Genomic DNA, 27,697 nt, shown 5'->3' with positions numbered 1-27,697 from the left:
TGCATCTTCTGGTCTTCTGTTGGTCTGCCGGGGGCCGTTCGGAGGTATCCCTCAAAGCACGCCAGCCAGTGCTTAAACGCCGATGTAGCGTTAGCTGCTTGGGGGCCGATTCGCAGGCACTCCGGGGTGATCCGGAGCTCCATATTCCTTTTTAAGTCTGCTCAATAAATTGTAGCACCATCGATCACACACGAGGCGAGACGGAGAGAACTTCAATCGAGGCTTTATTGAGCAGACTTGTTCAGACTTGTTCCCCAGCAGCTCAGTCACAGAATGCAGCTGCGGGGAGTAAAACGGGTTCTTATACCCCGCCTATCTGGGTGGAGCCCAGTAGGCGGCAGATCCAATCGGGACCCACCATCTGTCCTCCAAGAGCTCCACGGCATTCATGGTGTACCGATTGGTGCCATAAAGGTAAAATCAGACCATCAGGAGAGGGTAGGAAGAGGTTGTGAGAGAGAGAGGGGGACTACAGAGAGGACGGGGTGTGTAAGGAGGGGAGTACAACTAGAACATAGGTTATCAGGAGATACACTTAATTAATTTAGGACCCAGACTGAGGAATACCCGGGTAGTATGAATCTCTTCTACCAGATTCACCACCGCTTGTATGGCCAGGGACGGGTTGTCTGCTACCCGAGCCCCGCAGTGGTGTCTAGATTATTTTCTGTTTCACTGCTTTGGGGCACTCCCCAAACAGTGGTTCATTGTCAGCGTTCCGAGCCACCACCTGAGCAAGTCACTCTTCCTTATGATCCGGGTTCAGCACCACCGGCTATTTGCCTTCCCTTTCCTCGGGATAATTCCCACTCACAGTATGATAGGCTGCAACGGTGGAGGGCGTACGTACCTAGCCACTTCACGCCCAATAGAGACTCCCGGTCGTACGAGAATTGTTTTGGCAGCGACGGGTACGGTTGTTTGCTGGTAGAGGTGGAAACGAATATAACATGTCTGTTCCCCACCTGTACGGACAGGAGGTGTCATAACACTCAGGCGTCTGGCCAATGTGTTTGTTACAACACCACCTGCGTTCCATTGAACGCCGGCCTCCAGCTCCTTTGTGGCTGGGCGAATGTCTTTCATATCACTGTTGGGACTAGGGCTTTCCGCATTGCTGGGAGGCCCGAATGGGCGTTCCAAAGCTAGATAAACTGGGAGTGGGGGGGGTTCCTTGGCGGTTAGCGATAGGAATTATTTTATTTGTGGCCTTACCATCCTGGGAAACGAAACCTTGGGAGCCCTCGGGGCAATGACCAAGGAATTGTCTCAGCTGCGGTTGTTTGCAATGCAGAACCGGTATGCTCTTGACTATCTTCTGGCCCGTGAGGGTGGGGTATGCGCCATAGTGCAGGGCAAGTGTATCATGGGAGTTCAAGACCTAACCGCTAACATCACTAAATGTATGGATCGCATACGGGATCACCTGGATGGAATGCAGGACCCTGTCTCTTGGGGTAACTGGGGATTTGGAGGTTCGAAGGACTGGTTGATAAACATTGGCCATGTATTTAGCAGTGGCATTCGGCTGCATCTTTGTGGGCCTAGCCATCCTTAAATGCGTGATGGGTAGAATGCGGGGTGCAGTGGAACAGATAGACGCCCCTAGAATCTTGGCTGTTAAGATCCACAAGGGTGCAGCGGATGATGGGGTGCTGCAACAGGAATTGGAAAATGCAGCGACGAATCTTCTTAGACGAGGGACCGTAGCTACGGATTGGATAGGTTATCATGAAATGATAAAAAGAGAGAATGACGAATGTGATATAAAATAGTAAGTTTAAATATTAGTTACAGTAATGTAGATAGAGGCCAGTTTAATTCTAGTGAGTTCACAGACAAAGGATTTCAGAAAGCATGGCAAGGAAGGGGGGAGGGGTGTCTGGTAGAGGAGGAGAGAAGGATGCTGGGTAGCAAGAGGCCCAGGGTTAAGGAATGAGAAGTGAGCCAATTAGGATGTATGGTCAGGTCAGGAGGGGTATTGGATGACCTATGGGAATCGTGTATGTGAAACCTGATGCCATTTGAATGTATTTGCAGAGATCACTTTGTCTCGGACCTCATTCGTTTCCAAGGGGTCCAGGAGACTGGTTCTGTGTCCCCGAGAAGCGAGTCAGACTTGCAAGTTGGTTAAAAATAAATAATACTATGCCTACAAATCCATCTCGAGTTTTATTGAGGCCAGACTGACGGGTAAAGAATTCAATGTTTTGTCACTTCAACTGACCGGATTGCTTCACTGTATTATGCTATGTACCAAATTAGTTTAATCTCCTCCCAACCGCCCTAGCAAACCCACCTGTAAGGAAATTAGTTCCGCTCTGAGGAACCAGCAGTCTCAAAAATGGAATATCGATTTGGGAGCAGGACCCCAGGGGACTCCTGAACTACCTGCCCGTTTCTGTTGGATTGCCTGGTGGTCACCTATTCCCTTTCTTCCTCAAGTCTCTTCAGCTGGGGTGTATGGTGACCTCCGAGGGATACCAACACGTTTCTAGGAGAGTATGTTTGGCAATCTGGAAACTGGAAGATCTGGGCCAGTATTTCCTGGGGAAAAAAAAAGAGCCCCAACTGATTTTAGCTGCCGACTACAGAAAAGACACTGACTCAAAACTCTTCTGCCTGACATTTTGTGACTGACATTTCTGTAACATTTCCAATGCCCGATGAAAATGTCTCATAGGAACAAGTTTCCTTCCTGGACTACAGATCTCTATAGCACACCCAGCAACAACTGTCAAATCTGCACGCAACAGCAATTATACTCATTTCCATGTCTCCTAAGCAACTAGCAAGCCAAAGCTGCTAATCCAGCTGTGTTCTGAATAAATCTAACTACTATTCCAGTAGCTGAGTGCAGTGAAGGAAACTAGATTCGCTGTCCTCATCCAGTGGAGATTTGGTTGCAATTCTGAATGACATCTTAAACAAGCAAGACAAACAATTGAAAGTTACACAAAGGAAAACCATCACTGTCAGAGCGACTGCTGCCAAGAAGGAGATTAAAAAGTCATGTAAACCTGGGATCTAAAACACTTTGAACCGAAGGAGAAAAAAAAGTTTTAAAACTTGAGGGTAGAAGCATTTAATGGACTCGCAAATTAGAAATTGAGAGTTAAAAACCACATACATTGAGGAACCAGATTCAATAAATATGGCAAATAGTGTTCTAAAATCAGAAGAAAATGGCCACGATAGCTGCTGGATTGATGTTAATCCCGACTCGGTTGCCACTGTCATTCAGAGAAGGGAACCCGTCACATCCACTGGTCTAGCTTACATTCAATAAACGTGTCAGTATGATTGACTCGGACAACCGGAAATGAGCAATAAATATTGGTTTGCCGATGTCTCCCACCTTCTTTTTCGGATCTTTTAGGCAGGATGCTGGTGTTGATAATAAAGGAGGAAATAGCAAATCATTTAGGAAAGCTGAATATAATCAAACCTAGTCAACATGGTTTTATGAAAGGTATATCATGTCTAACAAATTTGCTCAAATTCTGATGTAACAGGGAGAGTGGATAGAGGGGAACCTGTAGATAGAGTGTATTTAGGGAAGCATGGTGACGCAGTGGTTAGCACTGCTGCCTCACGGCGCCGAGGTCCCAGGATCGATCCCTGGGTCACTGTCCGTGTGGAGTATGCACATTCTCTCGTGTTTGCGTGGGTTTCGCCCCCACAACCCAAAAGATGTGCAGGGTAGGAGGATTGGCCAAGCTAAATAACCTCTTAATTGTAAAAAATTAATTGGGTACTCTAAATTAAAAAAAAAGATTTTGTGTATTTAGATTTCCAAAAGGCACTTGACAAGGTGTCGAATGCTTAAAGGGAAAGCCCATGGAACTGGAGTATATGTGTTAGCATGGATTGAAAACTGGCAGGGATCAGTTCTTGGCCCACAGTTGTTCACCATTTACATTCATGACCTGGAGGAAGGAACAAAATGTAAAGTTTCCAAATTTGTCGATGATATGAAATAGGTGGAAGGTTATGTTGTGCTGAGGACATTGTAATTTAGCAACGGGATATCGATAGATTTGGTGACTGGACAAAAATCTGGCAAATGGGGTTTAATGTGGGGAAGTGTGAGGTCATGCACTTCAGTAGGAGGAATCAAAAGGCAGATTATCCAAATAAGGAGACTGGAGGTGAGTTAAGTATAGAGAGACCTAGATGCAGGAAATCATAAAAAGTCCCACAAGTAGTTAAGAAGGCAAACGGCCTTTTGGCCTTTATTGCAAAGGGGTGAGGTTTAAAAATAGGGAGGTTTTGTTGCAAAAGTACAGGATGTTGATGAGACCTCATCATAAATTCTGCGTACGATTTTGGGCCCCTTACCTATAAAAGGATATCGTAGCAATGGAGGCAGTCCAGAGAAGGGGGGGGGGGGCTGACGTAAAAAGGACAGAGTGACATTGGATGCAGTCCAAAGGAAATTCATTGAGATGAGAGGTTTTTCTATCAAGAGAGACTAAATAGCATGGGTTTGTATTTCTTGTGGTTTAGAAGACTGAGGGGTGACCTTTTTAAAACATGCAAGATCCTGAGGGAGCTTGACAGAGTACAAAGAACAACGAAATGTACAGCACAGGAACAGGCCCTTCGGCCCTCCAAGCCCGTGCCGACCATGCTGCCCGACTAAACTACAATCTTCTACACTTCCTGGGTCCGTATCCCTCGATTCCCATCCTATTCATGTATTTGTCAAGATGCCCCTGAAATGTCACTATCGTCCCTGCTTCCACCATCTCCTCCGGTAGCGAGTTCCAGGCACCCACTACCCTCTGCGTAAAAAAACTTTCCTCGTACATCTACTCTAAACCTTGCCCCTCTCACCTTAAACCTATGCCCCCTAGTAATTGACCCCTCTACCCTGGGGAAAAGCCTCATGACTATCCACTCTGTCATAATTTTGTAGACCTGTAGATGGTGAGATGTTTTCACTGGTGGGAGAGCTGCAAGATAACTGGCCGGTTATTTAACACTTGAGGTGCGTGGCAATTTTTTTTTGTTGCAGAGGGTGGTGAATCAGGTGGATACATTTTTGATAGATCGAGGAAAAGAAGGCCATGGGGAAATGGCACAGAAAAGAAGTTGAGGCCGGCATAGATCATCCATGATCATATTGAATGGCCGAGTAGCTTGAAGGGCCTGGCGGCCTACACTTTCCTCTATTTCTTGTGTTCTTGTGTGTTCCGTCAACAGGTTTTTATATTCAAAAGAAAGACATCAGTATAAAGTAGAAATGTGTAGCTGCCTTAAACTAGCTTACAGAGACATTTAAAAATCTACTGGTTTTCTTGGAGAAGACGGGAAATTAATGTCGCTTTAAGCCAGAAGTTTCAGGTTTATTGCGCTGAAAGCCTGGCCCCTCCCAACCACACTTCCCTTCCCCACTTTGGAGACTCCAGTCCCATGTGTAACCTCCCTCTTTCTAAGAAAGAGCATTTTTGTATAGCTGGTTAATCTTATACATCTGCTGAAGTAACACCAGCGAAGTGTGAGCACATCCATGTAACCTCACCGAAAGTGCCACCTCTGCTCATTCTTGGCAATGTACAAAACAAACAATTAATGTACACAAACAAACAATAAAGATGTGCAGGTTAGGTGGACTGGCCATGCTAAATTGCCCTTAGTGTCCGAAAAGGTTGGGTGGGGTTACTGGGATAGGGTGGAGGTGTGGGCTTGAATAGGGTGCTCTTTCCAAGGGCCGAGGCAGACTCGGTGGGCTGAATGGCCTCCTCTGCACTGTAAATTATAATGATTCTATGATATGAATTGTCTGCAGCACAACTAGAATGCGTCTATGGTCAGTCTGGTTGCTTGTGTAGGAAGTAAATCAACACGCTACTTTGGAGGAGGTAAAGGTTTTTGTACAAATACTGTGGCAGATGCTTAAGTGCCCTGATGACAGCACTGAGTGCTGGCCCCAATATGCGGGTTCATACCAGTAGGGATAGACGCAAGGTACAGGAGTTGGCATAGAAAAGAGGTAGAGCAGGTAAAGGATCTGTTCATAGAAGGGAGGTTCGCGAGGCTGGAAGAGCCGCAGGAGAATTTCCAGCTGCCAAGGGGGAAAGAATTTAGGATTTTGTGCCCAAGGAGCTCCCCTCATCTATTGGATAAATTGCTAACTCAGGATGAGCAAAGGGAAGGAAAGATTGAGGCTATTTATGGTTGCCTGTTGGAAATGGTGAAGATGCCAATGGAGGAGAGAAGACAGAGACCAGAGTGGAATTATACAACAGTTGAATTTGACATGAACCAGATACAGCTTAAGGTGGTGCAAAGAGCCCATATAACTCAGGCTCACAAGTGTACATCAGGTGGAGCTCAGAGGAAGACAAGATTGAGGTGTCACAGCTGTCATCCCCACCCTCCACCAGTGCAGATACATGCACATCAGTAGGGAACATTAGTGGTCAGGTTCTGGGGCACAATCTGTTGAGCACCACACAGCTGCTGATGTACATCAGGTGGAGACAGGAACCCCCAGGTGAGACAGCATTCAGAGGTCTGTTGAATCCCAGGACCCACCTGGGTCCCAGCCTGATGCTGAGCCTCTGGTACAGGGTTACCCAGAGCTGATGAAGATGTTAGGATGCGGCAAGGACATTCAGAGTGAGATGTCAGCGACACTCCAGGTCAATAGCTCATTGGTGGGGCCCCATAGGCTATGAGCACAGGAGATGTTGCCGGCAATGAGTGGCACCGAGGCCAACACTGGTGGTGGTGACCGCAGTGAAGAGCCTGGTTCATGACATCAGCACCATTAGTGGAGGTGTCCAAGGCGTCGTGCAGTCAGTGACGGCCATGGCAGAGGGTCTCAGCAGAATATCCATCTCTCTGGGGGATGTTACCCAGTACAAGACTGACCTTGATGAGGTGCTGCAGGAAACGTCCTGCTCTCAGATGGGATTCGCCGAGACACTGCGGAGCTTGTCCCAGTCGCAGGTGGTCATTGCCGATGCGCTGCAGAGCCTGGCCCAATCACTGAGGAGCATCGCCGAGGGCGTCGACACGATAGCGGCTTCCCTGATGTCTGCACTAAGTCTAGCAGAGCCAGATAACGCAGGTACAGCCGGGGCTGGAACCAGTTGCCCCTCCGTCCCAAAGTGAAGCCCAAGCCTTATGGGAGGAGGGGCACTGGATGCCATGGATTGGCGATAGAGGCCACCAGCTCCCCTGGGTTCCACCCCTCTGATGAGGCCACGTCTCAGAGTCAGCACACAGGATAGGGCGGCACGGCTCTGCATGTGCCGCCAAGTGCACCGGTGCCCTCCGGCGAGAGCCCCCAGAGGATGCCCGCCAGGATATAGAAGGGCACTCCCTTCCCCCTGGGCACACCACATGCATATGATAGGTACGAGCGAGCACTCAGCAGACAGACGGGGGTCAGACTATGACATAGATTGAGCAGCACTGGCACTCAGCTCTTTGTGCGTTATCACCCCCTCCCCTTGATAGTGACCCGTTAACAGTGCCGACACAAGCCCCGCACCCTGGAGTGATGTGACACAGACCCTGCATGTTCGGATGTTGGCTGCTGCGTGTGTGTTACCTCCCACAGTGTTCAGGCACAGTGACCAGGCATCACTGTCTGATTGGGATGCGAGGCAAGGACTCACACATACTACAAGGCATTCCTGCCCACGGAAATCCACATCGGATCCAAATCGCTGGCTTTTAAAGCAGACCAAGGCAGGCCAGCAGCACGGTTCAATTCCCGTACCAGCCTCCCCAAACAGGCGCCGGAATGTGGCGACCAGGGGCTTTTCACAGTAACTTCATTGAAGCCTACTCGTGACAATAAGCGATTTACATTTCATTTAGAGGGGCTGTTTAGCACAGGGCTAAATCGCTGGCTTTGAAAGCAGACCAAGGCAGGCCAGCAGCACGGTTCGATTCCCGTAACAGCCTCCCCGAACAGGCGCCGGAATATGGCGACTATGGGCTTTTCACAGTAACTTCACTTGAAGCCTACTTGTGACAATAAGCGATTTTCATCTCATTTCATGTGTGAAGTGCTCACTTAACCATAATTGCCAATTCCCTATTAGTGATAGCCTTCAGCAGTCGGTAAGGTTTATGGGTGGTCGGTGGGGCAGACGGGCAGGGACAAGGGCTGTCCCCGGAATGGATACACACGATTCAGGGATTGGCATGATGGTGCGATGCACCGATGCCCCCACCCACCCTCCCATGGCAGCCTACTCCTGCGGAGGGTCCCCCACCCCCAGCCGGGGATACTCCATCCCCCCCCGCCCCCAGCCAAGCACTGCGGTAGCAAGTTCAGCACCCCCGGGCCCTTTGCTTGTGAGTATAGATGGCTACTCATCTCCTCGCAGAAGCCCTTCCCCCCCCCCCTCACGTTTTTCAAAAGGATTACTAATTGGCGTTAGTGTGACCACCTGCTGGGGAGGCCGCTGAATGACAGGAGACCATTGGATATGCGGTCGGTCCCATTAATTGTTTGGAAACGGAGCTTAATTGGTTTCTCGCCACGCTACGGCGGGATCCCGTTTTCGCCTACGGGAGCAGGCCGATTGCATCGCAAAATGTTTGCCGGCTGGTACGGTTTTCGCTTTCGGCCTCTCCCCCTATTCACCAGCCTCTTTTCGCTCAAGCGAGGGCAACAAGGCCGGAGAATCGTTCCCAACATCTTTAATAACAGCCTCCAACATTTTCCGAATGACAATTATTAAGACAACTGGCCTATAGTTCCCTCCTTTTGGTTTTTTGAATAAAGGAGTTACATTTGCCAGCTTCCAATCTGATGGAACCTTCCCCGGATCGAAGGATTTTCAGAAAATTAAAACCAATGCACCAACTAGTCACTTCTTTTGAGGCTCTCGGATGGAGTCCACCAAGAACCGACGACTTGTCAACCCACAGCTCCAACAATTTTCTCAGTACCACTTCGCTGGTGATTGGAATTTTCCCGGAGTTCCTCCCTCCCTTCCATTTCCCAATTTACTTGCAATGTTACTGGCATCCTCTGCAGTTAAGACCAATGCAAAATATGCATTCAATTCATCTGCTGTCTCCTTATTTTACACTAATAATTTCCCAGACTCACTTTCTGTACGACCAAAACTCACTTTGTTACCCTTTTCTTTTTAAAATATCTATCGAAACTCTACCTGTTTTTTATTTCTAGTTAGCGTCTCTTATAATTATTTCCTTCTTTACCATTCTTTGCTGTTTTTAGATTCTGTCCAATCTCCTGATCTGCTACCCAGCCTGGCATAATTATATGCTTTTTCTTTTAAGTTTCATACTGGGCTGAATTCTCCGTTTGTGAGACTATGAGCTGCATTCCCAGGTTTTGAGGCTTTGTCAAAGCATGTGTCTAGTCTTATGACCAAAAGGTCGGCGGCGCTCCCACGCCAATGCACCGCCTGGTGGGGGGGCTAGCAGCCATGCCACTTAAAGCCCCCTGCAGATACGGACGGAGAACTGATGGGTCCATGGTGGCTCTTGCGCACAGTGGTGACCTGCAGCTGTCGCGCGGTACAACATGGCGCCGGCCACAGGCGGACCCGGCCTGCCAGATAGTGCCCCCTGTAACTTCCCTCACCACACCCGTACCACCCCCCACAACCCCGGTCAGCGGGACGGCTTACCCCCCTCCCCCAACTGTGGCGCTGCTGAACACAATCCGGAACCGCCACACGAAGTTGACGAAAACTGAGAGTCGGGAAGTCGGCACATCGGGGACGGAGCATCGTGGAGGGCCTCAGGTGACGCCGTGGCCCATCCCAACGGCGTGTGACGTACTCAGCAATTACGCGTTTTTGAGGGGCGGAGCATCCGAAAAACAGCACCAACCTTAATTTTGCCGTAAAAATCGGCTCTCCGGCTAATCGGCGAACGCGATTTCGGCGTCGGCAATCGGATAGTCCAGCCCTATGTTCTTCCACCGGAGATGAATCGCCTTTGATTTGCACTCCGCTGGGAACGAGACTCCAGAGGCGATTCACCCCCCCCCCCACCCCCCGTAACGCAATTCAACCCCGACACCCACATTACATTGGGATTGGTTGGGTGATCCTCCCCACCCACAGTGCAAGGGTGACCCAATCTCCCCACCAGAGACCCACATTACAAAGGCCCCCTTAAGACAGCCTCCCATAACAGACTGTGAAAAAATTCACTCCCTTAAAAGTCACTAGTGCAATACACCTGCTGGCTCAGGCAGAAGCTGTAAATTCCTAGAAAGCAAGGCTTTCATTCACATCAATGGGAATTGGTTTTACTATGCTGTGATTGACAGCTTGCAAACAGCCTGCTGTCTGGATTGTATAATTTAATTTCCTTTCACCCGTGAATGGATCTCAAGTACCCAGCTGTGAACCTAACTAATGTTTATAAATATCTAGATATGATTGACAGCTCATGGACCACATCAAAGGCAGTTAAGTGCTCTCACTTCCTCTTTTCCTCTGCAGGAAGCCCCTCCCCGCTTCAACACCACCTTCATATCTGCCCTTCACTCTCCCACACTTCATACACCCCTTCACACCCACCCTCCCTTCGTGCACTCCTTTCATGGCCATGGCCACCTCAGGCCCTGCCGCTTGGCACCCCGGCAGTGCCAATCCACACTGGCAGGTGCTTAGAACAGCCGCTTCCCCCGACCACCTGGGGACTCCAATGGCCTCCAAGCCCCCCCCCAGCATGGTCATCACGTCTGGTCTCTACTGATGGGGACCCCGGCCTCGAACGTGCTGCGCATAGTTAAATGGGTTTTAAGATTCATTTAAATACGAGAGTCTGGTTTGCGTAGGGCGCTGTGGGTCAGCAGCATCGTAATCCGTTTGGTGCCCAGTGCTAACCCTGTTGAGGGGCTCTCACGCTTTTTTCCGGGAATAATGGGCGGTGCGCCGGGCACAATGCGGAGGGAGAATCACACCCCCTGTATTAGACAACATGAAGGAAATAATACCAGGAAGATCAGCTTCTGGAAGTAATTTTGCAGCCCTTTTCTGGTGGCAAAGATAGATTGGAGAATTGGGGCTGTATCCCAGCCTCCAATCCATGTTCCAGCCCAGCAATGTTTCACATTGGTAGCAAGGTTTTGCAAACTTAACCCATACCCTTTAATTTTCCTGTGACTTGTATCCTTTCATTTTAAAGCAATCATGACAGGCAGGGCTACTTATTGGATAGTGTGTATGTGGTGTTCGCACATTCTTTTTAGTGAGCATTTCCCCCAGCAACAGATGTACATTTTATTTTATTTTGTGTAATGTTGGTTTCACATTCCGCTATGGAGCAGATGAACCAAATTTCTTAACTTGACGGAAGCCTAGTAGTATCCGGTGGTCTCCAGAACCTGATAAATTTGAATCTAGTGTTATTAGAAAATAGCTATTAGATATAGGAATACCCAAATGGTCGGGTTTACATTATCTCATCGTTCTCCATGGACAGAATTTTGCAGGCTAGGATCGATGGGGGTGGAATGCGAGTAAAATTCCTCGGATGGGCTTCCCAGTAGGTTCCCCATTGCCCCAACCTCCTCAATTTCACGCTGGAGCAGGCGATGCCTCGGCTTGCTGTTGGCCCTTTCCCCACTTGAGGCTGTTAAGTGGCCAATTATTGCCCACTTGAATGGTCGTTTCCTGCAGATTGGCAGAAGAGTTCCAGGGTACGGAGGAATCCCAAAAATAAATCGGAATATGGAAAAGCCACACCTACTGTCAATGACTGAATTGTAATTGTGTTGCACTGGTAGATGCAGGTCGGTTCAGACAAAGGCAGCCAGTTCCCTTTCTTTCCAGATGTTACTGAACCAGGTGGGTTTTTAAACAAAACAGCTTTTGCCCTAACACCAGGCCATGAATGACCAGATTCATTGAATATCAGTGCATAATTTGCCTTGGAAGGATCGGACCTTCCATTCTCTGGGTCATTAGTCCAATGTCATAATGTACTTGACAGGACACAATCATGCACAATAAAGGCAAATGTTACAATGCCACAGGCCTAAATTAAAAATATTACAGAAATAAAGAACTGTACAAAACAGCAGATAGATATGCACTGATTAGTATATACATTATTGTCAACTCAATGAATGCAGAATGCATTTAACATGTTCCAAGCAGCCTTATTTCAACTCAGGAATGTTGGGCGCAATCTAACGGCCACATCACGCCCGACTCAAGATGTGACACGGGCAGTAAATCAAATTTACCCGACTCGCCACGCCTCCCGAGATCTAATGGGATCTCTCAAGACGTCATGATCTAGAATTTGCATATTTAAATGTGCAGTTAGGCAGACTTAAATACGTCCCCGTCAGAACTAAGCAGTCTCTGGCCTCGCTAAGGATCTAACAACCTCGCCAAGGAGACCCCAGCTGGGCACCTTTTAGCACTGGTCTCCACAAACGGGGACCAGGCGAAAAGGCACTGGGTGGAGGGGCGTTGGGGGGGGGGGGGGGGGGGGGGGGGGGGAGGTCTCCGGGTGGTTTGCCTCTTGGCAGGGTGGCATCCTGGCACTGATGCCAAGATGCCCAGTTAGCATTTTGCCCATGCCATGGATTGGGCCAGGGGTGTCCTGTCCTTATCAGGTGGGGTGCAGGAGCTTGAGGATCTCCCCCAACAGGTAAGTTTGGCATTGGGGGGTTCCAGAGGCCGCATTTGGTGCTTGATAGATCTGGGCGGCATTTAAAAATGAAGGCATTGATTGCAGGGATGATAGGGTTCAAGTATGAGAAGAGACTAAACAGTTTGGGCTTATACTCGCTGGAGTTTAGAAGAATGAGAGGGGATCTGATCGAGGTACATAAAATACCAAAACGGTTTGAAAAAGGAAATGTTGACCAAATGTCCCCCCTTGTGGAGAATTTGACGGAAGCCTAGTGTCCATTGGTTTCCAGAACCTGGTAAATTCCGTCGAGAATGAGAGGTCACAGGTATAGTTTGAGAGGCGGTAGATTTAAAACTGAGATGAAGAACTACTTCTCGCAGAGGGTGGTGAATCTGTGAAACTCGCTGCGCCATAGTGTGTTGGAGACTGAGTCATTAAATGGTTTCAAGGAGGAGATAGATATATTTCGGATTTTAAAACGGATCATAGGGACACGAGGAACAGGCAGGAAGAGATCAGCCCTGATCTGATTGAATGGCAGACCAGGCTCAAAGGGCTGAATTGCCTACTTCTGCTCCAATTCCTATATTCGAGGCATAGAAAAATAAAGAGTCCTGTTTGATAGCAGGTTCATTCCCAGCGCTACAAGTGCCGGGAAAGACCCTGCTAAACCTGCCCACAACGGGACTCTTTGTCCCCCCCCCATTAGATCGTGCCCATTATCCTTGAAGCTAAAACTACCATAGATTGTGCAACTAATGCTAAAATGGCACTGGCAATAATGATGTCTTACGTTAGTCTGGATAGTGGAAAGCCCACTCAATGACAAGATTGAAGGCAGAATCATATCAGCTGTCAATCACCAAATTATATACAATTTTCTTTTTTTTTTTAACAACATGTAACAGAATGAATAATATACCACAGACAACCATGACTTAGTTGGTAGTAATCATCATGCCTCGAATCCCAAGTTGTGGGTTACAGACTCACTCCAGGACCTTTGAGCACAATAATCAAGCCTGACACTGCAGGATTGGCGGAGTGTTGCATTGGCCACACTCTCGTCTTTTGGATGATACGTTAAATCAAGGCCCCAACTACCTCTCAGGATTATGTAAAATATCCCATGCTGCTTATTATCACACAATCAACTTCCCAAAACAGATTACCTGGTCATTATCACATCACCACACAGACTACACTTCAAAAGTACGGACGCTGGAGGATGTGCAGAGGAGATCCACGAGGTTAATACCAGAGCTGAAGGGGTTGGATTACGAGGAGAAGTTGAGTAGACTGGGACTGTACTCATTGGAATTTAGAAGGATAATATCTTATAGCAACATATAAAATTATGAAGGGCATAGATAAGATAGATGCGGGGAGGTTGTTTCCACTGGCGGGTGAAAGCAGAACTAGGGGGCATAGCCTCAAAATAAGGGGAAGTAGATTTAGAACTGAGTTTAGGAGGAACTTCTTCACCCAAAGGGTTGTGAATCTATGGAATTCCCTGCCCAGTGAAGCAGTTGAGGCTCCTTCATTAAATGTTTTCAAGATAAAGGAATAAAGGGTTATGGTGTTTAGGTGGGAAAGTGGAGCGGCGGAGCAGGCTCGAAGGTCCAGATGACCTACTCCTAGTTCTTATGTTCTTATTATCTGTAAAGCCCTTTGAGATGCCCAGTGGTCATGAATAAGTGGCATTTTGTTTGTTTAACATTAAAACAATACAACATAGAAGTAAAGAAGTAAACACAAACAGCAAATATTTGTAGCAAGGAATTCAAGAGAACATCTCTCTTTACCTGGCCTCATCGCTCATTCTTACATTAGCCACTACCCCAGAGACAAACATCTTGGATGATCAGATTTGAGGACGATGAGGGCTACATATTCTCCAAAAGGTGCTGCCTGATATGGGGTCACAGGTGTAGAGTGGAGGCACGTTTACTGACTGACCTTCCAAGAATTGAGGGGCACGGTAGCACAGTGGTTAGCACAGTTGCTTCACAGCTCCAGCTTCAATTCCTGGCTTGGATCACCGTGTGTGTGGAGTCTGCACGTTCTCCCCATGTCTGCATGGCTTTCCTCCGGGTGCTTCGGTTTCTTCCCACAGTCCAAAGATCTGCAGGTTAGGTGGATTAGCCATGATAAATTTCCCTTAGTGTCCAAAAAGGTTGAGTGGGGTTACTGTATTATGGGGATAGGGTAGAGGGTAGACTTAGGTAGGATGCTCTTTCCAAGTGCTGGTGCAGACTTGATGGGCCGAATGGCCTCCTTCTGCATTGTCAAGTCTATGTCTAATTGGTTCCAAACACACTACTCACAGTTTCAGCTTTCCAGCAGAAGACATCATAACATCAGGATCATGTTTAAAGACCTTTGGAACGTATCGGGCTGGATTATCTGAATCCCCAGCCGCGTCTTTCCCAGCTGCATGCCATTCGCTAGTGGCGCGATTCTATCTCCTCGCCGTTTGTCAAAGGGATTTCCTGTTGAAACCACACATCGCTGGGAAACCTGTGGGCGGGAGTGTGCTGCCAGCAGGAAAATAGAATCGCAACAGCTGGAGAATTTGAGCCTACATCTGCAGTGTTGCAAACAATAGGTGATTAGTTATCTTTAGCACTAGGAATGATGCAGCACAGAAGGTGAATACGTAGCCTACTTTGTCCATGGTACTTCTTTGAAGGAACTATCCAGTAAGTGGGCATCCCGGTAGCCTTGTGGATAGCACAATTGCTCACAGCTCCAGGGTACCAGGTTCGATTCCAGCTTGGGTCACTGTCTGTGCGGAGTCTGCACATCCTCCCCGTGTGTGCGTGGGTTTCCTCCGGGTGCTCCGGTTTCCTCCCACAGTCCAAAGATGTGCAGGTTAGGTGGATTGGCCATGATAAATTGCCCTTAGTGTTGGGTGGGGTTACTGGGTTATGGGGATAGGGTGCCGGTGTTGACCTTGGGTAGGGTGCTCTTTCCAAGAGCCGGTGCAGACTCGATGGGCCAAATGGCATCCTTCTGCACTGTAAATTCTATGATTAAAAAAAAATGTCCAACTCTCCTGTTCTCTCTTTATCATCCTCTTCAAGAGTTATGATTGAATCTGCTTCCATCACCCTTTCAGGTGGTACACTCCAGATTATTAGTATAAAAAGATCTTTGTATCTCGTCTTTGTTTCGTTTGCCAACTACCTGAAATTGGTGTCCTCAGTGTAAGAACATTTGTAACAGTTTTTCATCAATTATTCTTCTCTTAAATCTCCTCTTAAGCGTCTCTGCTGCCAGAGGATGGCACGGTGTACAGTGGTTAGCACTGCTGCCTCACAGCTCCAGGGACCCAGGTTCAATTCCAGCCTCAGGTGACTGTGGAATTTGCACTTTCTCCCAGTGTCTGCATGGGTTTCCTCCAGGTGCTCCGGTTTCCTCCCACAGTACAAAGCGTGCAGGTTAGATGGATTGGCTGGCCATGCTAAATTGTCCCTCAGTGTCCAAAATGTTAGGTGGTGTTATTGGGTTATGAGGGTAGGGTGGAGGCATGGGCTTAAGTAGGGTGCTCTTCTAGGGGCCGGTGCAGACTCAATGGGCTGAATGGCCTCCTTCTGCACTGTAAATTCTATGGTACTAACCCCAAGTGCATGCCTATACTGTTATGTTAAATATTCTCTGCGTCCTCTCCAAACTTCCAAAGTCTGATGCACAGTCTTGAACACCATAATCCAGCTGCAGCCTAACCAGCGATTTGGGTATTTAGCATATTATCCTTGTTCATGTACTTTATTCCTCCATTAATAAAGCCATGGATTCCATACAGCCTTCTCAGTATGTCCTGCCACCCTCAAAGATTTATGTACATACACCTCCAGGTTTCTCTGTTCCAGCTCCCCTTTTAAAATTTAGCTCATGTTGTCCCTCCTCATTCTTACTACCAACTTGCATCACTTCACGTTAGGTGCCAAATGATATCTGCCATGTGTCTGTCCATGTCCTCCTGAGGCCCATCATTGTCCTTCTCATTATATACTGCATTCCCAAGTTTCACATTATCTACAAACTTTGGAATAATGTCCTGTATACCCAAAACCAGGGTCATTAATATGTATCAAATAGATAACCAGTCCAAACCCTTAGGAACAGCAATGTATACTTCCCCCCCCAGCCTGAAAAATAACCACTCTTACTTTGTTGCTCAGCCACATTTTACCCATTCAGCCACTGTCCCTTTAATTCCATGGTTATTACGTTTATTACGTAGCACTTTGGAAAAGAAAATCAGTCCAAAGATGTGCAGGTTAGGTGGATTGGCCATGATAAATTGTCCCTAGTGCCCAAAAAGGTTAAGAGGGGTTATTGGGTTACGGGAATAGGGTGGAAGTGAGGGCTTGTGGGTTGGTGCAGACGCGATACGCCGAATGGCCTCCTTCTGCACTGTATGTTCTATGTTCTAACTGCACTACCTTCAATCCCAAACTATTTAATTTAAAATCTCAATCATTTGTCAAAAACACGATTAGCCTTGAATAAATCTGTGCTGATTTTTTTAACCCATACTCTTCAACATGCCGATTACTTCGGTTACAGATGGTCTCTTGACGTTTCCACACCAATGTTAGACTCATTGGTCAGTAATATGGCCTGTAAATGGGTCGCACGGTAGCACAGTGGTTAGTTGCTTCACAGCTCCAGCTTCTCAGGTTCAATTCCTGGCTAGGGTCACCGTCTGTGTGGAGTCTGCACATTCTCCCAGTGTCTGCGTGGGTTTCCTCCAGGTGCTCTGGTTTCCTCCCACAGCCCAAAGCTGTGCAGGTTAGGTGGATTGGCCATGCTAAGTTACCCTTAGGTTAGGTGTGGTTACTGGGGTGGAGGTGTGGGTTTAAGTGGGTGCTCTTTCCAAGAGCCGGTTCCTAACCCTAATTTGGTGCTGACTCGATGGGTTGAATGGCCTCCTTCTGCACTGTAAATTCTATGATTCTATGATATTTGCCACCTACACTTTCAAGGACGATGGGAGAATGCAGCCAGAGCCTCTAAAATTTTCACCTTTACTTCCCTCAATAACCATTTTCTTGCTCCATTGGGAGCATGGGCATCTTTAGTGAAGGCTAATAGATACAAAGTACTAGTTGAAGACCTCAAACAGGCTATTAACTGAGCCATATAAACTCATGTATTGGGTTTCTAAGACTTTGGGCGCAATTCTCCAGTCTTGTTGCATTCTTGTGAAATTATGCCAGCGAATAGCGGGGGAGGACAACATTTTGCAATGCAACCGGCCCGCTCCATGGGCAAAATTAGATCCCGTCGTAGCGTGCCAAGAAACTAATTATCATCAGTTAAGCCCTATTTCCATACAATTAACGGGAGCCACCCCATATCCAATGGCCTCTCATCATTCACCGACCTCCCCAGAAAGTGGTCCCCCTGGCGGTGATTAGTACTGCTTTTGAAAAACGTGAACCTGGCGGTGGGGCTTCTGTGGGAAGCCAAGGATGTGAGTAGCCATCTTTGCTCGCAGCAAAGAATCTGGGGGCGCTGGGCTTGCCACCTCCATGCTCGGCGGGGGTGGGAGATCCTAGCAGGGGTGGGCCCCCATGGGAGTGTTGGTGTGGTGCTGGGGGAGCAACCGGGGGCACCAGCATGCCAACGCCTGGATCATGTGTATCCATTCCAGGGCAACCCTTGTCCCTGCCCATCTGAATCACCTGGCGCCACCGGTAAGCGGCTGGTGACCTCCAGCCCCAGGCCCTCCAAAGGACGCATTCTAGGGGCTTCAAATTCCACAGGGCACACAAAGCAGCAGGTTGCCTCAACATCCCATGTGCATCCTGGGGACACACCTAGACATAGAGGCAGCGCACAGAGGACTAATAGGATTGAAGACTACTGAGAAGGCACTGAGGAGAGGAACCATCATCAGTAGCTGGGGGACAGTTAGGGCTTTAATTGTTCACCGTTAAAACTTGCTATACCCGAGACATATGAAGCCTCTGTTGCCCTCCACTCTCTCCCAGCTCCCAGTCACAGTGGTCCTAGGTCTGGGGTTCCCGAGGCATACCACATGCAGGGTGATGGGTCTGAACGCACTGTCAGCAGAAAGACAGGAGTCTGACTATGGCATTGATTGAGGAGCATTTTGTACTGCGGGTGTAGAGTCCCTCGCCCCATCCAGCCCATGTGCGTCCTGCCCCACCAACAGTGCCCAGCCTCCCGATCAGGCTCGCCCCCACCCCGGCCAGCTGCATGCCCAATTTCAAAGATGGTTACTCACCTCCTCTGATCCCCTCAGCAGCCATTTCACCAGCTTCCCATTTTTAAATAGGTGTGCTAATGGGTACTCGCATGACCTCCCGCTGGGGATCCAGTTTGATCTCGGGAGGCCATTAGATAGGGCGCCATCCATCCCGTTAATGATGTGGAGATTGCTCTAAATTGGTGTAAATTGGAACCTAGCCACTTCTAGGCCTGACCTGGATTCCGATTTCGACCTCTCCCGTGATCTAACGAGCTCGATCAGATCCACACACCGGGAACAACACGGCGGTTAGATCGTGCCTTATATCATCACTTTTCAGTTCTCATTCCAATCTTCAGCTCTTTTTGAAAAATAAATTTAGAGTACCCAATTAATTTTTCCCAATTAAGGGGCAATTTAGCTTGGCGAATCCACCTGTCTATGTCTACCCTGCACATCTTTGGGTTGTGGGGACGAAACCCAGGCAAACACGGGGACAATGTGCAGACTCCACACAGACAGTGACCCAGAGCTGGGATCGAACCTGGGACCTTGGCGCTATGTGCCGCTCCAGTCTTCAGTTGTGACGAGTGGTTACATGTTGAACAAAAATTAAGTTGTCTTGTCTTTTTACAGATGCTACCTGAATTTCTGTTTCTATCAAGAACATTGCAGATTTCTGGATAAATTACTTGGCAGACACTAACTTGGAGGTAAAGATTTCTCTGCTACAGACATGTGTGTTTTGCATACTGCAACATTTTCTGACATGCTAGCTGTTTCACAGTTGCTACTGTTGAATAGATGATTGAAGTACTGCAGACTGTAACAGGTTAGATTGAAAATTATTTTGAAATATGTTTAAGTTGCAGGGAGCTGAATGGTTTATCCCTGCTCCAATGTCTTTGAATTAAGTGGTAGGTGGATCAGATTATGCAGTTTATCAATGTCTTGTAGTCAGATGCTGACACTTCCTGTCCAATAGACCCAATTAGGCAAAGTGAGTGTTTTGAGTACAAGGACAGACATCTCTAAAGGCTTGTTTCAAAACACAAGCACAAATCAGGATTTAATTTTTAAAATAGAATCCAACAGGGTAAAGCTGCTCGGTTTTCTCTTTAGACTAGACTTTCCGCTCCTTGACTATGTGAGGGCAATAATCCTGAACCAGAAAAAAATAAATTTGTCAGATTAACATATAAAATATTGACATTAAAGGTTGTCTCTCTCTCTCTCTTTCCCCCCCCCCCCCCTCCCCCCCCCGGCACTAATTGAAACCATATATAGAGCTATTGACAACTGGTAAACTGAATGATTTGAGTGACCTGCTCAATTCCTTTCTAGAACTTGGTCTCAAACTGATATTATATTTGTTGTGCATTTTAATACCAGTTGCAACACATACCCATTTAACATCTAAAGTTAGTTTTAAGAGCAAGATATTTCCATGCATTCCAAGAATATAATCTGTCAAAAATGTCCTAGATGCAATAACAATTTGTATTTATACAGCATCTTCAATGCAATAAAACATCTCAAGGCACTCCAAAGGGGTCCTAAAAAGCAACATTTGCCACTGAGCCACACAAGGTGATATTAGAGTAGATGACCAAAAGGGCAAATGACCAAAAGGGCAAATGACCAAAAGGGCAAATGACCAAAAGGGCAAATGACCAAACGCTTGATCAAATAATCCGATTTTAAGGAGCATCCAAGTAGAGACTAAAAAAAGAGGCAGCGTGTTGGAGATGTTTAGGGAGGGAATTCCAAAACTTAGACCGTGACATCTGAAGGCAGGGCGACCAATTCTGAAAGCAATTGAAGCTGGGGATGCTCAAGAAGCCAGAATTAGAGGAATGCATACATCTTGGAAGGTTATGGGGCTGAAGGAGATAATAATAATAATCTTTCTTGTCACAAGTAGGTTTACATTAACACTGCATGAAGTTACTGTGAAAAGCCTGTAGTCGCCACATTTCAGCGCCTGTTCGGGTACACAGAGGGAGAACTCAGAATATCCAAATTACTTAACAGCACGTCTCTCGGAACTTGTGGGAGGAAACCGGAGCACCCAGAGGAAACCCACGCAGACACAAGGAGAACGTGCAGACTCCGCACAGACCGTGACCCAAGCCGGGAATTGAACCTTGGACCCTTATGCTGTGAACCAACAGTGTTAACCACTGTGCTACCGTGCTGCCCACAGAAAGGACAGGGATAGGGAGGGGCAAGACCATAGAGTAAATGTAGGTAAGTGAGCACATTTGGATGAACACGACTTGGTATTAAGTGTAAGTAAAAGATGTGAAAGCAGAGTTTTGGAAGTTTGTGGCAGGTAGAATGTGGGAGGATGGCCTTTAGTACAATGATATAGCTGAGTCTAGAGGTATCAAAGGCATGGAGGAAGGTTTGAATCGCAGATGAGCTAAGCCAGGGTACAGTTGGACAATGTTACGGATGTGAAATTAGTCTTATTTATGGTATGGATACATGTGCAGAAGTTCATCTCAAGGTTAAATACAACACCTTTATTCCATTGCTTCAGCCTCAGGTAGTGGCCAGGCAGACGGATGGAGTTATTTGCTAGTTGACGGAATTTGCGATGGGAACTTTGGTCTTCCCAATATTTAATTGGAGGAAAAGCAGTTTAATTTATAGATAGTGGAGGAATCAAGGGAGATGGTGATGGAGGAGAGCTGGGTGACATCAGTTCACATGTGAAAACTGACACTGTTTTCTTAAACAATGTTGCCAAGGAGCAGCATGTAGATGAGAAATAGTGTGCAAAATGTTGCAGGCTTCAATTACCTGGCTAAAATTAGATAGATCAGAACTGAACCAGGCTAGTGCAGTTTCACCCAGCTGGGTAGTGGTGGAGAAGGATGGTGCAGTCAACTTGGCCAAAGGCTGTAGAATGATCCGAGGGGGAGGGATAGCTATCTGTGTCACAGTCACAAATTTGTGATTTTGGTAAGAGCGGTTTCAGAACTGTGGCAAGACAGAAACCTGATTGGAGGGATTCAAACGTAAAAGAGTTTGGGGAAGATAGGCATATATTTGAGAGGTGACAACATATTCAATGGCTTTGGAGAACAAAGGAAGTTTGGAAATGCAGCAGCAATTTGCAAGGGGGGATGAGTAGGGTTAAGGGGCTTTTTTGAGGGGAGGGGTGTGCTGGCAGATTTGAAGGGTGGGGGGAGAAAGAGAGAGAGAGAACTATTACCAAAATTAATTCTGAATTAAACCATGAAGGGAGGTTAGGCTGTCAGGTATTCAGTAGGAATTGGATCAAAGGAACAAGAGGTGGGTCTCAGCGACAAGGTAAGCTCGGAGAGAGAACGAGGGGAGATCTGGCAGTAATTAGAGGATGATGCAAGTTCAGAACAGAACAGAACTTTAGAGGAAGCGTGGATCAGTGGGTTAGGGATAGGAAAGGAAGTGGGAGGCTGTTGACTGGATGGTCTCAATTTTAGTGACAGAGGTAATGTCCCTCACACTTGTTGTTGGAGGGGAGGGTGAGGAGGAGACGGAGAGGGGTTTTAAGAAATCTGTTTGCAGTAAAGAAGCACTATTCACAATCATCTCAGAAATTGAAGCAGCTTTGGCTGATGAGATCAGGATCCAATCGTGACGTGTCTCCACAAAAATAGATACATACACATTATGTCTCATAACCAAGCTCTATTATAATTTTTAAAAATAGGTGAGCTGCTTCCAAATTACAATGTTGATGTAGATTTTCCTACATTGTGATGTTGCAGATATTACAAAATGGTTACATTCATGATACACATGGAATCCTCATTCTTTAAAAAAAAAAATAGATTTCAATTATCTTATGTTGGGAAGTAATTTGAAACAGCTTTAAAACAAAATAATGCTTGTGGACATTCCACTTTTGATGTTTCTTTGAATTCAACTGGTCACGTTTCCAGGACACTTTAGGCAAGTGTCGGGGGTTCCCGAGGCACTTTAGGCAACATGTGAAGCAGCAGCCAGTTATTTCCATTTGGGTTTGTGGAAGGAGCACCATTAGAATCATTTGGCTTTTAAAACACTTCCAAAAACGAAAGTGGGGGCTGAGGATTCCAGAATAGTTCTTCAATTTCTCAGGAGATGGGGATAGTTGCTCCACAGCCCCTCGCTAGCAAGGGCAGGAATCCCACCCTGCAGACCCTCACTGAGCAGACAGAGGCAGTTTCCTGTGGAGGCACCTTCTCTCCAGTCCTCCACTCTACCTCATCCTGTTGGATTCAGGACTTTGCTGAAGGGGAGCATCTCCCAGACACATACCCTGAAAAGGTTGCTGTTGAAACAGGTACTGGACTCCTCCATCCACCTAGACACACCCCATCCCAGTCAGCCCCCCCAGAATCACTCCACACACCCAGTTACATCCCATACCCCCCCCCCCCCCCAAGACTCACTCCCACACACCCAGGGTACTCCCTCTCCCCCCCCCCACCCCACCCCCACACCACCACCACTCACTCCCACCACACCTAGTTACACCCCATCCCAGTCTCACACACCCCAGACTCACTCCCGCCCCCCCACCCCACCCAGACTCACTCCCCGCCCCCCCACCCAGACTCACTCTTCCCCCCCACCCCCACCCAGACTCACTCTTCCACCCCACCCCACCCCAGACTCACTCTTCCACCCCACCCCCACCCAGACTCACTCTTCCACCCCACCCCACCCCAGACTCATTCTTCCCCCCCCCACCCCACCCAGACTCACTCTTTCCCCCCCCACCCCCACCCAGACTCACTCTTCCCCCCCCCACCCCACCCAGACTCACTCTTCCCCCCCCCACCCCACCCAGACTCACTCTTCCACCCCACCCCACCCAGACTCACTCTTCCCCCCACCCCCACTCACTCCCCCCCCAACCCACTCACTTCCCCCCCTCCCCCCCCCTCCCACTCTTCCACCCCCACCCCAGGACACACACCCACCCAGACACCCCCCCACCCTCACCCAGACACCCCCCCACCCTCACCCAGACACCCCCCCACCCTCACCCAGACACCCCCCACCCTCACCCAGACACCCCCCCACCCTCACCCAGACACCCCCCCACCCTCACCCTCACCCAGACACACTCCCACCCCCACCCAGACACACTCCCACCCTCACCCAGACCACACTCCCCACCCTCACCCAGACACACTCCCACCCTCACCCAGACACACCCCCCACCCTCACCCAGACACACCCCCCACCCCCACCCAGACACCCCCCCACCCCCACCCAGACACCCCCCCCCACCCCCACCCAGACACCCCCCCCACCCCCCACCCAGACACCCCCCCACCCCCACCCAGACACACCCCCACCCCCACCCAGACACACTCCCACCCCCACCCAGACACACTCCCACCCTCACCCAGACACACTCCCACCCCTCACCCAGACACACTCCCCACCCTCAACCCAGACACACTCCCACCCTCACCCAGACACACTCCCCACCCTCACCCAGACACACTCCCACCCTCACCCAGGACACACTCCACCCTCACCCAGACACACTCTCACCCTCACCCAGACACACTCCCACCCTCACCCAGACACACTCCCACCCTCACCCAGACACACTCCCACCCTCACCCCAGACACACTCCCACCCTCACCCAGACACACTCCCACCCTCACCCCAGACACACTCCCACCCTCACCCAGACACACTCCCACCCTCACCCAGACACACTCCCACCCTCACCCAGACACACTCCCAACCTCACCCAGACACACTCCCAACCTCACCCAGACACACTCCCAACCTCACCCAGACACACTCCACCCCCACCCCCACCCAGACACACTCCCACCCCCCACCCTCACCCCAGACACACTCCCACCCCCACCCCCACCCACACCCAGACACACTCCCACCCTCACCCCCACCCTCACCCAGACACACTCCCACCCTCACCCAGACACACTCCCACCCTCACCCCCACCCTCACCCAGACACACTCCCACCCTCACCCAGGACACACTCCCACCCTCACCCGCACCCTCACCCAGACACACTCCCACCCTCACCCGCACCCTCACCCAGACACACTCCCCACCCTCACCCAGACACACTCCCCCCCCCCCCCCCTCACCCAGACACACTCCCCCCCCCTCACCAGACACACTCCCCCCCCCTCACCCAGACACACTCCCCCCCCACCTCACCCAGACACACTCCCCCCCACCTCACCCAGACACACTCCCCCCCCACCTCACCCAGACATACTCCCAGACACACTCCCACCCCCCCTCACCCAGACACACTCCCACCCCCCTCACCCAGACACACTCCCACCCCCCTCACCCAGACACACTCCCACCCCCCTCACCCAGACACACTCCCACCCCCCCTCACCCAGACACACTCCCACCCCCCTCACCCAGACACACTCCCACCCCCCCTCACCCAGACACACTCCCACCCCCCCTCACCCAGACACACTCCCACCCCCCTCACCCAGACACACTCCCACCCCCCTCACCCAGACACACTCCCACCCCCCTCACCCAGACACACTCCCACCCCCCCTCACCCAGACACACTCCCACCCCCCTCACCCAGACACACTCCCACCCCCCTCACCCAGACACACTCCCACCCCCCTCACCCAGACACACACCCACCCCCCCCTCACCCAGACACACACCCACCCCCCTCACCCAGACACACTCCCACCCCCCTCACCCAGACACACTCCCACCCCCCCTCACCCAGACACACTCCCACCCCCCCTCACCCAGACACACTCCCACCCCCCTCACCCAGACACACTCCCACCCCCCCTCACCCAGACACACTCCCACCCCCCTCACCCAGACACACTCCCACCCCCCTCACCCAGACACACTCCCACCCCCCCTCACCCCAGACACACTCCCACCCCCCTCACCCAGACACACTCCCACCCCCCTCACCCAGACACACTCCCACCCCCCTCACCCAGACACACTCCCACCCCCCTCACCCAGACACACTCCCCACCCCCCTCACCCAGACACACTCCCACCCCCCTCACCCAGACACACTCCCCACCCCCCTCACCCAGACACACTCCCACCCCCCCTCACCCAGACACACTCCCACCCCCCCTCACCCAGACCACACTCCCACCCCCCTCACCCAGACACACTCCCACCCCCCTCACCCAGACACACTCCCACCCCCCTCACACCAGACACACTCCCACCCCCCCCTCACCCAGACACACTCCCACCCCCCTCACCCAGACACACTCCCACCCCCCTCACCCAGACACACTCCCACCCCCCCTCACCCAGACACACTCCCACCCCCCTCACCCAGACACACTCCCACCCCCCTCACCCAGACACACACCCACCCCCCTCACCCAGACACACTCCCACCCCCCTCACCCAGACACACTCCCACCCCCCTCACCCAGACACACTCCCACCCCCCTCACCCAGACACACTCCCACCCCCCCTCACCCAGGCACACTCCCACCCCCCCTCACCCAGGCACACTCCCACCCCCCTCACCCAGGCACACTCCCACCCTCACCCCGGCACACTCCCACCCTCACCTTCACCCAGACACACTCCCACACACCCAGTTACATCCCAGTCCCCCGCATCATGGCACCCTGTACCTTGGACTCTCGCTGGCTCAGGGTTGAAACCGGAGACACGGGGGTCTCTCCGCCGACCCGCTCATTCTCCTTCTCCATCTCATCAGCAGCGGGGTTCGCCCCGCTCTCGACCTCGGTCTCCGCCCCGCTCTCCTCCTCCTCCGCCAGCTCTCGGTTCGGCATCTTGCACTTTTCCTCAGCGGCGAGAGCGGACTCCGTCCCAGAGCCAGGGCGGGAGAGCCGCTTCCTCCTCACCTGCCTTCCCCGCCGGCCCGGGGTGGATGGCAGCGGCTCCCACCCGGGTTCTCGGTCCCCCCGTCCCCGGCTTCACTGCTCGCTCCCTCCTCCTCCTCCTCAATTAGTCCCGATGATCCGCGCCGGTGGTCACAAGTCCCGTCGCTTTTCCAACTCTCTGGAGTTTTTAGTGGGGGTTACCCTCCGGTTCCTCGCGTATTTTTGGCTGCGTGATCAATAAAACAACCGGAGGAGTCGTCAACACAGACAGAGGAGCCCAGGGACAGAGAGGGAGAGTAAGAAAGAAAGAGAGAGACGGAATGGGAGAGTGACAGAAGGAATGGGAGAGATAAGTAACGAGGGAGACTGTGAGGGGAAGGGGAGTAAGAGAGAGAGGAGTGGAAGGAGAGAAGATATTGGCTGCTGCTGCTGATGATGAAACTTTGCTGTCTGTTCGAGCAGCCGCCAATCATTCGACGACAAACAACTGGAGCCAACCTGTCCTCCACCTGTAGAGGATCCGGCTCCCAGTAACGAAACAGCACCTCGGGCTTGTCGCTGTGTCTCCACAAGCTCCTGCAACCCAGTCTGCTGGAGATGTTGCTCAAGTGCACTTGTCCCCCTCCCTCCCGCTGTTGGAGCTGGTTTAACTTCGTGATTTGCTCATGTGCAAAAATACAAGGATACTCCCGAGATGTCGATACTCGTTACCCCTCTCCTGAGTAATCGATCTTTTTGCGCAGACCAGACAAACGCTCCGGACTGAACTGGAAGGAGGCAATTGGTTTGCAATAAGCTTTGCAACAAATTAACATTTGTGATGTTGGGCTGTGCACTTTAACCATTTCCACGTCCTGCCTCCTGAAAGCGGTTTGATGCTCAAAAGGGTTCATCTCTTTCGCAGATATTTATGGACCCGCCTGTTGTGTACTCTCTTGTCTTGAGTATCGCACAGTATTGTGGAATGGGTTTAATTTTAATTTGGGGGTTTACTGAAATTGATAAACAAGACAG

The 27,697-nt window shown here is 50.0% G+C and overlaps 1 protein-coding gene across 2 annotated transcripts in view; it reads right to left on the bottom strand.

The window, feature by feature from the left end:
• stac (SH3 and cysteine rich domain) overlaps nt 1-27,445 on the bottom strand; it is a 231,442-nt gene extending 203,997 nt beyond the window's left edge. The window contains exon 1 of one of the 2 annotated variants that reach the window (XM_072467316.1): nt 26,471-27,445. In XM_072467316.1, the coding sequence (XP_072323417.1) occupies nt 26,471-26,632 (162 nt within the window). In that variant the 5' untranslated portion in view covers nt 26,633-27,445. The remainder of the gene's footprint in view (nt 1-26,470) is intronic. The other variant, XM_072467315.1, reaches the window with a different exon arrangement.
• Between the last annotated feature and the right edge of the window lie 252 nt (nt 27,446-27,697).

The sequence above is a fragment of the Scyliorhinus torazame genome, chromosome 11, assembly GCF_047496885.1.
Source record: "Scyliorhinus torazame isolate Kashiwa2021f chromosome 11, sScyTor2.1, whole genome shotgun sequence".
Taxonomy (NCBI): Eukaryota; Metazoa; Chordata; class Chondrichthyes; order Carcharhiniformes; family Scyliorhinidae; genus Scyliorhinus; species Scyliorhinus torazame.
The sequence above is the reverse complement of the archived record's forward strand: the minus strand, read 5'-3'. Positions and strand labels throughout refer to the sequence as shown.